Source organism: Doryrhamphus excisus, chromosome 5, assembly GCF_030265055.1.
Source record: "Doryrhamphus excisus isolate RoL2022-K1 chromosome 5, RoL_Dexc_1.0, whole genome shotgun sequence".
Classification (NCBI taxonomy): domain Eukaryota; kingdom Metazoa; phylum Chordata; class Actinopteri; order Syngnathiformes; family Syngnathidae; genus Doryrhamphus; species Doryrhamphus excisus.
The window spans coordinates 15,639,629-15,656,774 of record NC_080470.1 but is presented as its reverse complement, the minus strand read 5'-3'; the positions used below and the strand labels follow the sequence as shown (position 1 = coordinate 15,656,774).

General features: G+C 40.8%; 1 protein-coding gene across 3 annotated transcripts; it reads left to right on the top strand.

The window, feature by feature from the left end:
• Positions 1–395: 395 nt before the first annotated feature.
• On the top strand, positions 396–16,453 carry zgc:153738 (uncharacterized protein LOC558115 homolog). Of its 3 annotated transcripts, none has more exons than XM_058074417.1 (20): positions 396–537; positions 2,766–2,830; positions 2,993–3,320; positions 3,380–3,499; positions 5,789–5,968; positions 6,037–6,108; positions 6,193–6,398; positions 6,471–6,555; positions 6,620–6,718; positions 6,793–6,868; positions 7,965–8,071; positions 8,167–8,244; positions 8,339–8,403; positions 8,467–8,549; positions 11,627–11,734; positions 12,590–12,789; positions 15,139–15,225; positions 15,314–15,491; positions 15,574–15,812; positions 15,896–16,452. In XM_058074417.1, the coding sequence occupies exons 2-20, from the start codon at positions 2,820–2,822 to the stop codon at positions 16,010–16,012; spliced, it is 2,439 nt and encodes an 812-aa protein (XP_057930400.1). In that variant the 5' UTR covers positions 396–537; positions 2,766–2,819; the 3' UTR covers positions 16,013–16,452. The 3 variants fall into 3 exon arrangements, with proteins under 3 accessions (XP_057930400.1, XP_057930403.1, XP_057930401.1); XM_058074418.1 differs by lacking the exon at positions 396–537 and adding an exon at positions 746–979 and having other exon boundaries at positions 15,896–16,453; XM_058074420.1 differs by lacking the exon at positions 15,574–15,812 and having other exon boundaries at positions 15,896–16,094.
• The last annotated feature ends 693 nt before the right edge of the window (positions 16,454–17,146 follow it).

Sequence of the window (17,146 nt, the reverse complement as noted above, 5' to 3'; positions counted from 1 at the left end):
TGCACCTGTTGCGTTTTCTTTGTTATGGGTTTACGCATTACAAATGCATAACATTTTACATTACATTTTAATACATTAGAAATTAATTTTCAACTGCAATAAAGGAAAAAGATACTGAATATAACTAGTAATTATGGATGGCTGATGAAACACAGATGGATACATGATCAGTTGTGGACACAACACGTACAGCAACGATATTTATTTTTCATTTAAATAAACGTATTTACAGTACGATAGTAATTCCCCAGTGCGTGTCTATATTTTCAAATAAATAATTTCGTGTTCGTGGATTCTATTTTTTGTTCCTAACTTGTAACGATTTGACAGTATTTATTTTATGAATCATGACGCAAAGTTGTACTTTTATTCTTTTTTTATATATATATAAATAGCGCACTTTCCCGGTTTCCAAGACATGCACTACACACTCCGATCCAGCAGATGACACTGTGGCGCCTTTAAAAGCCTAGTGGCCAAACCCAACCAAAGAAGAACCGACGTTGTTTTTTGTTTCCATGGAAATCTCATCTCAAGGTATGTCCTTTTGATCTTTTACGCTACACGATGTTATTAACACGAGTAAAAATTGTTGTGCCAACTTTTATTGACTCTCTTTGTAGTTTGAGACGTTCGGTTCGGGTAGACGTCATCGTGTTCGTTGTGTAAATAAAATAACAACACAAAAGTGACGTCAGAGTTGGTTGAATATGTACAATATAATGGAAGTCGTCGTGCAAAAATGGTTGAATAAACGTCAGTAGAATATAATAACCATGTCAAACATGACCACCTGTGTCATGGATAGCGACTGTATGATTAAAACATGTAATTTCGAAAAATAGTATTGCATGTTTTTGTCACTTTATGCTAGTTAAGCTAGCTAAGTCGGCGGGCGTGATTGACTGCAACCATGAGCCTCGTAAACAGAAAAAGCAGCGCAAGCTGCCAAAATGAAACATTTAGAATAATTTAACTGGTGAGTGACACTTTCATTACACCTTTTATTATTTTATTCGCGAGAAAGAAATTCTGTGTTTTCAAGTAAAAGTTTCTCACTCTGAAAAAAAAGAGTGCAGTGTCATTTTTACTGCCCCCAGGGAATATTGTATGCATGAAATTCAATTATTATGAAAAGTGGAAATATATGAATGTCTTAACAAGTTATCACACTACCAATTATAATACTGAAATATATTTAACAGCTTAGCATGTTGACCAACACTGGTGTGGCTTTAGTGTGTTCATAAAAAAAATAGAAATAAAGAAAATAATCATATCAAAGTGGCCCCTCAGCAGTAACCCCTGTGCTAAATCAATATATTTAACATTTTATTGTGATGCAGATACAATACTGTAAAAGGGGCGTCTAAACGTGAGCCATTATATAAAACAAATCTGCAGTAGTGAGATATATGATTAGACACAACAGTAAACCTCGGATATATCGGACTCGGATATATCGGAAATTCGCTCACAACGGACAGATAAAAAAGAACCAATTTTTCTGTAATGCATTTCCAATAAAAATTAATTGCATATATCGAATTTTTTATAACGGATTTCGCCTATTTCGGACAAAATCTCCAGTCCCGTTCCAATGCATTTCCATGAAATTTCCCTCGCATATATGGGATGGCTGCATCGTGGCGCTCCGATTTGCCGAATCGTGACAGGCCGCTATACGACGTAATTTGCAGCGTTTGCAGCGTTGCGTCGCGTCCAGGTACATTGGAAACATAGTCAAGGAAGTGCCTTTTTATAACGGATAAAATCCGATTTACGCATATACCGGATATAAATCCGATATATGCGTAAAACGGACATTTTCCGGTATACGCATATAACGGATTTCGCTTATATCGGACAAAACCAGTGGGAACAATTGAATCCGATATGTCCGAGGTTTACTGTATTTGCTTTGCTACATGTAACATGAGGCTACGATAGCTTAGCACATAGGTGTCCAAAGTGTGGCCTTTGGGGCATTTATGGACTGCAGCTCGATTTCTATTGGCCAATGACAAATTGTAGAACTAAAACCAGACAAAAAGTGGTGGGAAATTTGAACAAAAACCTGAAATGTGACACTAATAACTGGGAGTGCACGATAATTAATAAGTATCGGTCCAATATCAAAGGGATTAGGACATCAAGTCTGATGCTCCAATTGTCAAGATTAGCCGTACTGTGTGGATGAGCAATTTGTAACCGTAACTTCCCCTGAGTTCACATCAGCACACAGCATTTAAAAAGTGGAAAAGGTTTCCCCGAGACATCCGTGGCGTCACACCAGCTCTCTGGAGCATGTGCCCGACTACAGTGCACCATGATGGGCCACGGCAGTTGGCTCCTCCCACTCTGTACTCTGGTTCTCCTGATAGTAGTGATGTTTTAGTAGTAATCTCATGATATTTGTCAACAGGTACACTTAGTCAAATCCTTGTTAGTCAAGTCCTTCCTACCTCCATATAATAATAAAATAAATATAATAATAAAAGAAGATAGTGGTTATCAGTATAATATCGGTTTTAAGAAACAGAAAGTTCTGGTATATAGGTTTGGTATAGCTTTGAAAAAAAGATATTGTACATCTCTATTAATAGCTATTACCGGCAATCTGTATCTGTGAATGTATAATAATAATAATTATTATTATTTTCAGTATTATTCATGTATTTTAAGGAGTGTAATTGGATTTATCCTCAGGGGGAGAATTAAAAAGGTTTCATCATCTGATCACAGTTTTTAATTATTTTTTACAGCTCGCACCCACAGGAGGCTCCCGGCAGTTATCACGTCCGTGTTCCTGCGAAGAAATGTCGCAAAGGTAAACCGATGTGTAAAATAGCTTTCTTGAGGTTTTTTTCTGATCTTGAAGCCAACAACAACCTGAAATTAGAAAAATTTACTCCTGCAAACTCAGTGATCTCAAGATTTAGTTAGCCGACCTGAGATGTTCCCCTGAATAAAGTGTGACTCTCCATCCCAGGACCTACAACGAGCTGTGGGGAGAGGCCCAGGTGGAGCTGAGTCGTCTGCTCGTTGAGGAGATTCCCGCCGTGCCTCCTAAGCCAGAAAAGGACAGAGTGGTGTTCTTCCAGCGTCTGGCCACGCTCTACGTGCGCTACCTGCAGGTCTTCCGCCAACTGGAGAACGTGTACGACCAGGTGGTGCACCCGCAGAAGAGACGGCTTCTCCTAAACGTCCTCGAGGGAGTCATGGGTCGAGTCTTAGAGCTGAAGAATGAAATGGTGGAGAAGGAGTTCTGCGAGTACCACTACATGGATGATGTCCTTCACGACTTGAAGCTCACACCTGTGAGTTTTTAGTCCAGATTTGTGATTGGCTTCCGCTACTCATGAACCTTTCTCACCAGGCCGAACTTGAGATCCCAATCCCTAACTACTTCTTGCGAGAACGCAACGGTGGAAGCCTCCAGCGGACGGAGATGCTCACAGACATCCTCCAGACGATGGAGACCACTGTCACCAAAAAAGTGAGTAACTGTTTGAATTACACGGGCCCAAACTCAAAAACAAACCTCAGCAAGGCTAGCACCAAGGAAAGCGCACAGCCTCACCATGGTTGCCTGATGATGGCAAGCAGCCATTTAAAATTTTGCTTGTTCAGTGTCCAAACTACCGTACGCCGCCATCTTGGACATCTTGGCCATCACACGGCAAACTCAATCTTGTGATACTTAGTCTTTCAGACCCTGAAGCAGCCAACAGCCCCAGACCATCACACTACCACCACTATGTTTTACTGTTGCTGTGATGTTCTTTTTCCTTGACTTTTTGACTTTTGTCTTCTGGCAAAATTGAGAGGAGCCTTAATGTTCTCTTTGTTCAGCAGTGGAGCGTTTTTGCCCAGTGTCTTTCCTATGGTGGAGTTATGAACACTGACCTTAACTAACCACCTATTGTGGATAATGCCTCTCACTGTGGTTGGCTGGAGTCCCAAATGTGTAGAATTGGCTTTACAATCTTTTCCAGACTGATAGATCTCAATTCATCATTTTTTTTAATAAGACATTTCATTTAAAACATTTAAGTGTGACAAGCATGAAAAATTAAGAAATCAGGAATACATCACTGTGACTGCATATATTTAAGGAAAAAACTACATCTCAGCTTTGTGATATTGTGATATAGCTGAAAAAGCATATTATTAGTATTATTACTATGAACATTGGATGAACATTGGACATGTGTCATATTTTCACATTTCCCAATATCTTTCTTCTGAAATAATAATAATAAATCATTAATTTTCTTCAGTAATATTTTGACTATATTCCCATAATATTGATTAAGTAATTAATTAATATATATTAATTAATCAACTCTATGCTACTAAAATCGCCTTATAATTTTTTTTTCTCATAATTATGTATTAATATTATTTATGATTAATTAAACATTCATCAGGGAGGGTTTTTGTCAAAATACTACTTTTTTCTTTTAATATTTTGTTCTTTCAATTTCTCCTGTTTTTTAAATTATAAAATATATGTACATTTCAGGGCTGCACGGTAGCCGAGTGGTTAGCACGCAGGCCTCACAGCTAGGAGACCCGAGTTCATTCCACCCTCGGCCATCTCTGTGTGGAGTTTGCATGTTCTCCCTGTGCATGCGTGGGTTTTTTCCGGGTACTCCGGTTTCCTCCCCCATTCCAAAAACATGCTAGGTTAATTGGCCACTCCAAATTGTCCATAGGTATGAATGTGAGTGTGAATGGTTGTTTGTCTATATGTGCCCTGTGATTGGCTGGCCACTAGTCCAGGGTGTACCCCGCCTGTCGCCAGCAGACAGCTGGGATAGGCTCCAGCAACCCCGCGACCCTCGTGAGCATAAGCGGTAGAAATGAATGAATGAATGTACATTTCAGCTCCATGCTACTCAAATTATGTTATTTTTTCCTCATATTATGTAACATCTGACTTCTGATTAGATTAAATTTTTTCTTAAATATTATATATATTATAATATATATTATATTATATATATTATATATATATATATATTATTTATATTATATATTCCTGCAAAATTACAACAGATTTTTCAATTTTTGCTGTTATTTTTATATTATTAGTTTCCTTGTTAAATGAGTGTCAATGCCAATAAAAAACAACACGGGCCACAAATGGCCCCAGGGCCACACGCATTACAATGTGCAATCAAGTCAACTGTGATTGCTTTTTCAGGCTTCTGATTGGCCAAAATGTGCATGACAGCCAATTAATGTGTTTTTCTGTGGTGTTACTACGCCTTGCACTGTACGGAGTTGTAACAACAAGCTACATAGACAGTCCCATTATAATGGGTTTCCTTATGGTTGAGGGCAAACATTCATTCATTCATTCATTTTCTACCGCTTTTCCTCACGAGGGTCGCGGGGGTGCTGGAGCCTATCCCAGCTGTCTTCGGGCGAGAGGCGGGGTACACCCTGGACTGGTCGCCAGCCAATCACAGGGCACATATAGACAAACAACCATTCACACTCACATTCATACCTATGGACAATTTGGAGTCGCCAATTAACCTAGCATGTTTTTGGAATGTGGGAGGAAACCGGAGTACCCGGAGAAAACCCACGCATGCACGGGGAGAAGATGCAAACTCCACACAGAGATGCCCGAGGGTGGAATTGAACCCCGGTCTCCTAGCTGTGAGGTCTGCGCGCTAACCACTAGACCGTGAGGGCAAACAGGCAGTGCCAAATGTAAAATGTGGATTTTCGGAAAGACTGTATTCAGCTTCTGTTTGAACGGGTGTGTTAGCGTGTGACCAAGACCATGACTCAAGAGGAGGCCATCAGAGTCATTCAAGTGGCAGAGAGGGCACGCCAAGGACGCCTCAGGGCAGCTTTGAACGAGGCGAGCAAAAGACTGAGCAAGATACCCAGAACGGAAGACCCGACGCCCGCTGAAATGGCCAAAGCTGCAGTCCGCATCCAGAAGGTGCCGTGTTGTCACCACAGTGAGGTAACAGTTTCATCTCCTTTTGTGACTGGTGATGTCATCTGCAGGTATGGCGGGGCTACCTAGACAGGAAGAGGACTGCGGCTATTCGCAATGAAGATATGATTTTTCTGGGAATGGTGAGTGTAATGCGACAGAAATGCTTTATAGTCCGCAAATACGTTATTTTATCTTATCTTGTATGTTGTGGTCACATCCGCCAGGCTGTGCATCCCAAATACCAGCAGCCATGCAAGGCCATAATCACTGCTCAGGCCAATGAAGATGCCACTCGAAAGAAGCAGAAGGAGCATGAGGATGACTACCAAAAGTCTGTGGTGGCAATCACAAACCACCTGCGAGAGCTGGAGGGTCAGGACATTGCCGAAAACATGAAAGAACAGATCCGACAGTGGTTTCTCGAATGCCGGTGAGATTGACACTTGGACTTGCTCGGACTCTAAGGACTTATTGAAGAGGTGTGCCCTCTTTTGGGTTGTAGTAACCTAACGGGGAACTTCCCAGACTTTCCAGATGAAGACGAGGGAGGCTCGGCCCTCCTGTTTGCCGAAAAGGATTATCAGCAGGTAAAAGACAATTGTAGTGGAAAAAAGGATGTAGAGTTTTTATATCTTTGCCGTTTTCTTTTAGTTAATAGAAGAATTGGCTGAATTGGAAGAGGAAGCTTCAGGCAAGAAAAAGGACGACAAAAAAAAGGAAGAGACAAAGAAGACCAAGGGCAAGGATGCAGTAAGGGCTGCTTTCAGTCATATTAGCATCGCTGATGAAATGAAATTATGAACTTTCCTCATTCCCAACCACAGGAAGAAGATGAAGGCTTGATGATGCTCCCTTCAGCTTTTTTGGCAGAGTTGGAAATGGGCAACAAAGCCTTTGCTGGTACGTACACAGTATTCCCCACAAGACAGTAATCTTTGTGGCTGTTGCCTAGTGACCACAATGTCTAAAGTGAGCAACAAAGCACAACCAATAAGTCTAGTAATCCCTCGTTTATTATGGGTAATTGGTTCCAGACATGACCTTGATAAGTGAACGTCCGTGAAGTTTATCATTTATATATGGAAGATTTAGTGAGCGCATAGAAAACCTGTTTACCACCTTCTATATATGTTTTTTTGGTTTGTCAAGGCTTGAGCGTAGGGTAGGTCCCAATGATGTGCATTATAAGCTAGCTCATACTACCTCCTTTTCTCTCATTAGAAAGCACAGAAAAGGGAAAGAAATAAGTGTTCATGTTTCACATAAGGATTCTGAATGGGCAGAATTCCCCCAAATTTGCAAAGTTTAGAAGAAATAACTCTTTTAGCTCACTAGCTTGCTAGCCAGCAGTCATCTCGAGCATTAGAGTTCCGGTGTAAACAATGAATAACTTATTATGTCATGTCTACAGGGCTCTAATAATATTAAAACCATATTTAGGAATTGAACAGGTTTCTATGCCCTGACTACAAACATATTTCTTTTATTAACACTGAATCTTATATCGGGCTGCACGGCAGTTGAGTGGTTAGTGCACAGGCCGCACAGGAGACCTGAGTTCAATTCCAACCTCGGGCATCTCTGTGTGGAGTTTGCATTTCTCCGGGTACTCCAGTTTCCTCCCCCATTCCAAAAACATGCTAGGTTAATTGGCCACTCCAAATTGTTCATAAGTATGAATGTGAGTGTGAATGGTTGTTTGTCTATATGTGCCCCAGGGTGTACCCCGCCTGTCGCCCCCAGCAGACAGCTGGGATAGGCTCCAGCACACCCGCAACCCTCGTGAGGATAAGCGGTAGAAAATGAATGAATGTATGAATTAATCTTATAGAAATGAATTTATCACATTCGGGTCTGGATCCAATCACCCGCTATAAAGAGGGACGATTGTAATATGTTGATGAGCGACGCCCAACAAATCTATCTGTGTACAGACAAATCAAACAATCACTTGTCCGTAATAAAAAATGTATATATGATGTGTATGTCCCTGCAGATTTTTGGGAAACCCGTAGCGAGTATAAAAATTTCAACCAGCGGCACGAGGTGGAGCTGATCAAGGAGGAGAAAAGGGTGGACATCCAGGAAGAGATTCGAACCAAGGTGAACTTTCCAATGACAAACGTGTCACGTATGTAGTGAACACAACCTAATTTTTGTTTGACAGCGCCAACACTCTTTCACTGTGTTTTCCCAAGGTGGATGTGGAGATGAGAGTGGAACTGGCAGACTGGAGGCTTGCCGTGGAAAAAGTTCCAGCCAAAGTTTATGCGAAGGTCACAAAGAAAAAAAAACATCCTTGCATTCCATTACGGAATAGTTGGCCGCGTTGCTTTTGGATTCCATACCGCCGTGTTACTGTGTTTGCAGAAGAAAGGCAAGGGTAAGAAGGATAAGAAGAAGAAAAAGGGGGAGAAGGATCTGACAGCTGATAGGTGAGGCCACATAGCGCTCTATAAAATTAGTTGTGGGGAATTATGATACATAACTCATTGTAGGACTCTTGAGTCTCTGTGTCAGGAGATGGTGGAACAGGGTTTGCTGAAGCAGGCAAATGACGTTCGGATGCGGGACTACATGGGTAAGTCCAAACTGTCCGTGTCTGCTGTGTTCCATGATTACTGCTGAGGGCAAAGGGATGACCATAGGGATGACCATAGGGATGACCATAGGTAGTACGACCAAAGGTACGACCAAAGGTACGACCAAAGGACGACCAAAGGACGACCAAAGGACGACCATAGGGACGACCATAGGGACGACCATAGGGATGACCATAGGGATGACCATAGGGATGACCATAGGGACGACCAAAGGGACGACCAAAGGGATGACCAAAGGATGACCAAAGGATGACCAAAGGGACGACCAAAGGGACGACCAAAGGGACGACCATAGGGACGACCATAGGGACGACCAAAGGGACGACCATAGGACGACCATAGGGGCGACCATAGGGACGACCAAAGGGACGACCAAAGGGACGACCAAAGGGACGACCATAGGGACGACCATAGGGATGACCAAAGGACGACCATAGGGACGACCTAAGGGACAACCAAAGGGACGACCCAAGGTTGACCAAAGGGACGACCAAAGGGACGACCCAAGGGACGACCAAAGGGACGACCAAAGGGACGACCAAAGGGACGACCCAAGGGACGACCAAAGGGATGACCAAAGGGACGACCAAAGGGATGACAAAGGTTGACCAAAGGGACGACCCAAGGGAGGACCCAAGGGGCGACCAAAGGGACGACCCATAGGGACGACCATAGGGACGACCATAGGGACGACCAAGGGGACGACCCATAGGGACGACCCATAGAGACGACCATAGGGACGACCATAGGGACGACCCAAAGATGACCCAAAGACGACCATAGGGACGCCCAAAGGATGACCATAGGGACGCCCATAGGGACGCCCAAAGGGACGCCCATAGGGACGACCATAGGGACGACCATAGGGACGACCATAGGGACGACCATAGGTAGTACGACCATAGGTAGTACGACCATAGGTAGTACGACCATAGGTAGTACGACCATAGGTAGTACGACCAAAGGACGACCATAGGGATGACCATAGGGACGACCAAAGGGACGACCAAAGGGACGACCAAAGGGACGACCAAAGGGACGACCAAAGGGACGACCATAGGGACGACCATAGGGACGACCATAGGGACGACCAAAGGGACGACCAAAGGGACGACCAAAGGACGACCATAGGACGACCAAAGGGACGACCAAAGGGACGACCAAAGGGACGACCAAAGGGACGACCATAGGGACGACCATAGGGACGACCATAGGGACGACCATAGGGACGACCAAAGGGACGACCAAAGGACGACCATAGGACGACCAAAGGGACGACCAAAGGGACGGCCATAGGGACGACCATAGGGATGACCAAAGGACGACCAAAGGGACGACCCAAGGGACGACCAAAGGGATGACCAAAGGGACGACCAAAGGGATGACAAAGGTTGACCAAAGGGACAACCCAAGGGAGAACCCAAGGGGCGACCAAAGGGACGACCCATAGGGACGACCCATAGGGACGACCATAGGGACGACCATAGGGACGACCATAGGGACGACCATAGGGACGACCAAGGGGACGACCAAGGGGACGACCCAAAGATGACCCAAAGGACGACCAAAGGGACGACCCAAGGGACGACCCAAGGGACGACCAAAGGGACGACCAAAGGGACGACCAAAGGGATGACCATAGGGATGACCAAAGGGACGACCAAAGGGACGACCAAAGGGACGACCAAAGGGACGACCAAACGATGACCATAGGGACGACCAAAGGAACGACCAAACGATGACCATAGGGACGACCATAGGGACGACCATAGGGACGACCATAGGGACGACCATAGGGACGACCATAGGGACGACCAAAGGGACGACCAAAGGGACGACCAAAGGGACGACCAAAGGGACGACCAAAGGATGACCAAAGGGATGACCAAAGGGACGACCAAAGGATGACCAAAGGGATGACCATAGGGATCACCCAAGGGATGAGCAATGGGATGACCAGGGATGTAGTAAATCTCTTTGTAGTAGAGGAGTTGTTCCCAAACTTTTTACAGTTGTGTAACCCTTCAGACATCCACAAGCCATGTAGCCCCCTACTCCTTCACACTTAAAAAACATAGACCCCTTTCTCTTAAAGCGGACCTATTATTCCGATGCAACCCCGTCTCTTGCTTGTCAAACCGTATATCCGGTCACGTCGACCCAAGGGACGACCAAAGGGACGACCAAAGGGACGACCAAAGGGATGACCATAGGGATGACCATAGGGACGACCAAAGGGACGACCAAAGGGACGACCAAAGGGACGACCAAAGGGACAACCAAACGATGACCATAGGGACGACCAAAGGAACGACCAAACGATGACCATAGGGACGACCATAGGGACGACCATAGGGACGACCAAAGGGACGACCAAAGGGACGACCAAAGGACGACCATAGGACGACCAAAGGGACGACCAAAGGGACGACCAAAGGGACGACCAAAGGGACGACCATAGGGACGACCATAGGGACGACCATAGGGATGACCATAGGGACGACCATAGGGACGACCATAGGGACGACCATAGGGATGACCAAAGGGACGACCAAAGGATGACCAAAGGGATGACCATAGGGATCACCCAAGGGATGAGCAATGGGATGACCAGGGATGTAGTAAATCTCTTTGTAGTAGAGGAGTTGTTCCCAAACTTTTTACAGTTGTGTAACCCTTCAGACATCCACAAGCCATGTAGCCCCCTACTCCTTCACACTTAAAAAACATAGACCCCTTTCTCTTAAAGCGGACCTATTATTCCGATGCAACCCCGTCTCTTGCTTGTCAAACCGTATATCCGGTCACGTCGGTTGATCCTTCACAACCCCAATCAATACAATGTGTATCTATTGTGGTTGTGGTGGTCCAACATGTGTCAGTCTTTCCAAAGATGGAAGCAGTATTTAACTAGCAGCACTTTGCTGCCCTCTTCTGGTGTGCAAGTTAGTAACACCAAGGTCATGTTAGTCTGGTATTTTGTCACCATGAAGTCAGGTTCCAATGCCTTTTCACTGTTTTGCTCATTTCTTAACAATTTTCTTTTCTTCCTTAGGTGACTTCAATTATCTTGGAACCACGCTGAGGCAGAATGACATTGAACCCATGCCCTCAATGTCTGACGTGCGGCAAATCGTTTCTCTCTATGCCATTTTACCTTTAGGTATCTGATTTTCATGCTTGAGCGATACAGCAGGATGTCAGCAGCCTTTAGTCTCAATACTCCCACTATAATAACACAATCATGACAACTTTTGATTTTTGTTTGTTTCTCATAATATTTCTTTAAACATGATTTTTCTTGTGTCAAATCTGTTCATTATTATAGGACATTATTTTTCATCTGCTTTGTTTTTTTCCAACTATTTCGCCATTCTGTCTTGTAATATTATGACTTTATTCCTATAATATTGTAACTTTTCCCCTTAACCTACTTTTCATTTTGTTTTCTTTGTTTCTTATAATATTATACATCTAAAAAATAACAGATTTTTTCTTTAATATTTTTACTTTATTACCTCATAATATTACAAGTTTATTCTCATAAAATTAGAATGCACTCTTTTTTCCCCAATATTTCAACTTTATTCTTGTAAACTATATTTTTTCCATTTCTGCTATTTTTTTCAACTTTCTTGTAAATTCTTGACTTTATTCCCATACAGTATTATTATGATTTTATTCCTTTATTGATTTTATACTTTATAACCATTAGCCCCAACATATTTTTCCAAAACTTTATTTTGTTTTGTTATCTAGTATTTTTGTGACATATTCATGGTTGGCCTACAATGAAAAACAAAACAGTACAACAAATCCGCTAACATGTAATCTACAGTAAATGAACTTCTACTACGGTGTAGACTATAAACTACTATATGCTCTGCCTACCCAGCATGCGTTGCGGTCACAGTGTAAATAGCTAATGACATGTTGGCGTTATCTTCCGGCATAGAAAATGGATGGATGGATGATTGTCGTTAGCGTTAGCTACTCATGAGTTGTGTACACTTGGCAGGCTCTCACGTGGTCCATCAGAAGGCCCCCCTGACAAAAGCCATCCTGCTGGCAGGACCATCAGGCGTGGGAAAGAAGATGTTAGTGCATGCGGTTTGCAAGGAGACCGGGGCCACCCTCTTTGACCTGTCCCCTCTCAACATTGCTGGAAAGTATCCAGGCAAGAGTGGCCTCACCATGATGCTCCACTTGGTCTTCAAGGTACCACAAACACACCACTCGTCCAATGCATCCCACAGGAGCCACGTTTCAGCAGCCATTGTTCTTTCTTCTCAAAGGAAGATACCATAGAAATGAAACGTATATCACTGAAGTGTGGCATGGGGGTCGGAACATTCTATAAATACAGTCAACAGGAAAAATTTATGAAAATAAACTCAAAATAATAGGAGATTAAAGTCATAATATTACAAGAAAAAATTGTCATCTTATTGGGAAAAAAATCAACATTTTCCAAGAATAAAGTCATATTAATGGAAAAACATGTCATTTTTAAAAGCTTAAAGGTTGAAATGTTACAGAAAGAATAATATTTTCAAAAGCCATAATATTCTGAAAAACAAAACAAAAAAAGGACATTTTAGGAAAATAAAGTCATATTATATAATTAGGGAAAAACGTGGAATTTTTTAACACAAAAAGTTGCAAAAAATACGCTAAATTTATGAAAATAAACTCAAAGTATTAGGACATTAAAGTCATAATATTACGAGAAAAAAATTGTCATCTTATTGGGAAAAAAATCAAAATTTTCCAAGAATAAAGTCATATTAATGGAAAAACATGTCATTTTTAAAAGCTTAAAGGTTGAAATGTTACAGAAAAAAAATATTTTCAAAAGCCATAATATTCTGAAAAACAAAACAAAAAAAAGGACATTTTAGGAAAATAAAGTCATATTATATAATTAGGGAAAAACATGTAATTTGTGAACACAAAAAGTTGCAAAAAATACGCTAAATTTATGAAAATAAACTAAAAGTATTAGGAGATTAGAGTCATAATATTATGAGAAAAAATGTCATCTTATTGGGAAAAAAATCTACATTTTCCAAGAAAAAAGTCATATTATTGGAAAAACATGTCATTTTTAAAAGCTTAAAGGTTGAAATGTTACAGGAAAAAAAAATATTTTCAAAAGCCATAATATTCTGAAAAACAAAACAAAAAAAGGACATTTTAGGAAAATAAAGTCATATTATATAATTAGGGAAAAACATGGAATTTTTGAACACAAAAAGTTGCAAAAAATACGCTAAATTTATGAAAATAAACTCAAAGTATTAGGAGATTAAAGTCATAATATTATGAGAAAAAATGTCATCTTATTGGCAAAAAAATCAACATTTTCCAAGAATAAAGTCATATTATTGGAAAAACATGTAATTTTTAAAAGCTTAAAGGTTGAAATGTTACAGAAAAAAAAATATTTTCAAAAGCCATAATATTCTGAAAAACAAAACAAAAAAAAGGACATTTTAGGAAAATAAAGTCATATTATATAATTAGGGAAAAACATGGAATTTTTGAACACAAAAAGTTGCAATAAATACGCTAAATTTATGAAAATAAACTCAAAGTATGAGGAGATTAAAGTCATAATATTACGAGAAAAAATTGTCATCTTATTGGGAAAAAAAATCAAAATTTTCCAAGAATAAAGTCATATTAATGGAAAAACATGTCATTTTTAAAAGCTTAAAGGTTGAAATGTTACAGAAAAAAAATATTTTCAAAAGCCATAATATTCTGAAAAACAAAACAAAAAAAAGGACATTTTAGGAAAATAAAGTCATATTATATAATTAGGGAAAAACATGGAATTTTTGAACACAAAAAGTTGCAATAAATACGCTAAATTTATGAAAATAAACTCAAAGTATTAGGAGATTAAAGTCATAATATTACGAGAAAAAAATTGTCATCTTATTGGGAAAAAAAATCAAAATTTTCCAAGAATGAAGTCAGATTAATGGAAAAACATGTCATTTTTAAAAGCTTAAAGGTTGAAATGTTACAGGAAAAAAAAATATTTTCAAAAGCCATAATATTCTGAAAAACAAAACAAAAAAAGGACATTTTAGGAAAATAAAGTCATATTATATAATTAGGGAAAAACATGGAATTTTCGAACACAGAAAGTTGCAATTTTAAAGAAAAAATTTGTTATTTACACAAATTATGAAAAACAAAAAAAATGAAGTTGGGAAAATGTGAGGAGAATCAATTCAAAATATTATGGTGAAGAAAGTCATAACATTACAAGACAAAGAAAATGTAAATTTTGAAATATTTTTTGGGGAAAAAAAAAACAGATGGAAAAAGTAGCAAAAAAGGAGGTGTCATTGAAGGAGACAAAGTTCATAGTACGCTTTTCAACAGAAATGGACCAAGGAGCAAAGTGTGATTTAAGTTACGTCACAAAGCTGGGATGCATGGTGGGGTTTCTTCTTAGCCTATCTGGGCTGCTTCAGTATCAGTCAGGCCCTCTATATACACCCTTCGGACACCCCTGACGTCAGCGTGGCTTATGGGCACATCGTCACACAGGTTGCAAGACTGATGCAGCCTTCGGTGATATGGATTGATGGCGCAGAAAAAATGTTCTACAAGAAAGTTCCCAAGGAAGAAAGAGCGGTAGGTATCTCAGTGCACAGTCTGAGCATCAAATTCCAGCATCAAACAAACATTCCCATTCTAACGGAAAACACTCTGCATTGTCCAGCTGGAACCCAAACGCTTGAAGAAAGATTTGGCCAAATCGCTCAAGCTGATTAAAGAGGAGGACCGCGTTCTCATTATGGGGACAGCTAAAGATCCCATCAGTGCCGACATCAAGTCCCTGTGTAAGCTGTACAGCAAAATCATCCTCATCCCGAGGCCTGACTACGGATCCAGATATGGTGAGCACGTTCATCATGATCATCAAGTTCATCAAGCATCTACAGCATGTTCATATTGTCTGAATGGACCGGTATTGGACAGTATTGTGGAAGCAACTGATCCAAAAACACGGAGGCAAGATAACCACCGCCTTGGACCTCAGCTCCCTGGCAAAAATTTCCGATGGCTACACCCCAGGTCACATGATCCAGGCCATCCAGACAGTGATTACGAAGCGACGGCTCCTGCTGCAGGAAAAAAGGCCTTTGAGTGCCATTGAGTTCGTGGCCCCGTTAGCCAGGTTTGCCCCTGTGTTTCAAGCTGAGGAAGAAGCCTTAAAAGTACAGTCAACGTCTTTCCTTAACTACAAATATCCGACAGTTCATAGTTTGCATTACTGTTGTTGTGTTTTTTTGCTCTCCAGAAATGGTATGCAAAGACTCCCTTGGGAAAGAAGCGGAGCAAAGCTGCTGCAGAGAGGGAGGAGGCGCTGCAGGCACAGGCTAAAGGCAAAGGTGCCCCCAAAAAGGGGAAGAAATAATCCCAACCGATAGTCTGTGGAAGCTAGAATTTAAAATAAACTTATAATAAGCAAAATAGATCATTACAGTGTTGTTTGTGGCGAGTAAAAAAAGTTTAGAGACAACTCCCCGTTCAAAATTACGGCAAAGTGTCTCCAAACTTTTGACCGTTAGGTGTTTCTTTTGTAATCAAAACTTTTTGCCACAAGAGGGCAGCAAAACGCTTTTATTTTCATGCCTGATTCCCAGAAGCGGTTGGACGTCTTCTATCACTAATAACGACAGGCTAACCAGTGGTGGGCAAACTACGGCCCGGGGGCCACATCCGGCCCGCCAAGTGTTTGAATATGGCCCGCCCAATCTTTCAAAAGTATTTAATTTAAACTCAACATACAACCTGGCATCATGGCCTGAGCCAACCTTTTGATGGTTGTATCAATTTTGTTGTTTGACATGGTCTGTTGTTTACAAAGTGCTCCTGAAAAAAGAGACACAAGCACATAATAATAATAAAAATTAAAATAGTAATTATTATATTATTATTATAACTATTATGATTATTATTTATTATATTAATGCTAATTATTATATTAATTATATATAATAATACTGTTATATTTGCATATTTTACATAATAATATAATAATTATTATTTTAATTTTATTTTAATTATTATAATATTTTATTATTTTTAAAATATTTAAATATAAATATAAAATAATAAATAATAATAGCAGATTGCATGACAATTTTACAGATACAATAATACCAGGTGGACTGTTACGTGTAAAATATATAGTCTGCCCCCCCCCCCCACCCCCCCGGAAATTTTGTTATATCAATGCGGCCCGCAAGTCAAAAAGTTTGCCCACCCCTGGGCTAAACTTTTTATAAAAGTAAACATGAAGTCCAGACAGGCTGAATGAAAGAGTTACAGGCCAGGGACGAGTAGTCGGCTTCCAGGCTGTGCTGTAATTAGACATGCGGGACTGTTGACAAGGCTTAAGTCAAGGTCATCTGATGTTATTCCATGACAGTTGCCTGGTGTGACACACATTAAAGTGTGTTATTACAACCACCTGCAGGAAATGGTTTTTAGGTCACTTTGTCTGGGCCACTGATAAAAAACAGTTTGACAGAAACATGCTTTTTTG

Bases quoted from the DNA above. Each gene is read 5' to 3' on its own strand.
- zgc:153738 (XM_058074418.1), top strand. The intron at 6,719-6,792 runs GTAAGGGCTGCT...TCCCAACCACAG, and splicing joins AGACCAAGGGCAAGGATGCA to GAAGAAGATGAAGGCTTGAT. The intron at 6,869-7,964 runs GTACGTACACAG...ATGTCCCTGCAG, and splicing joins GGGCAACAAAGCCTTTGCTG to ATTTTTGGGAAACCCGTAGC.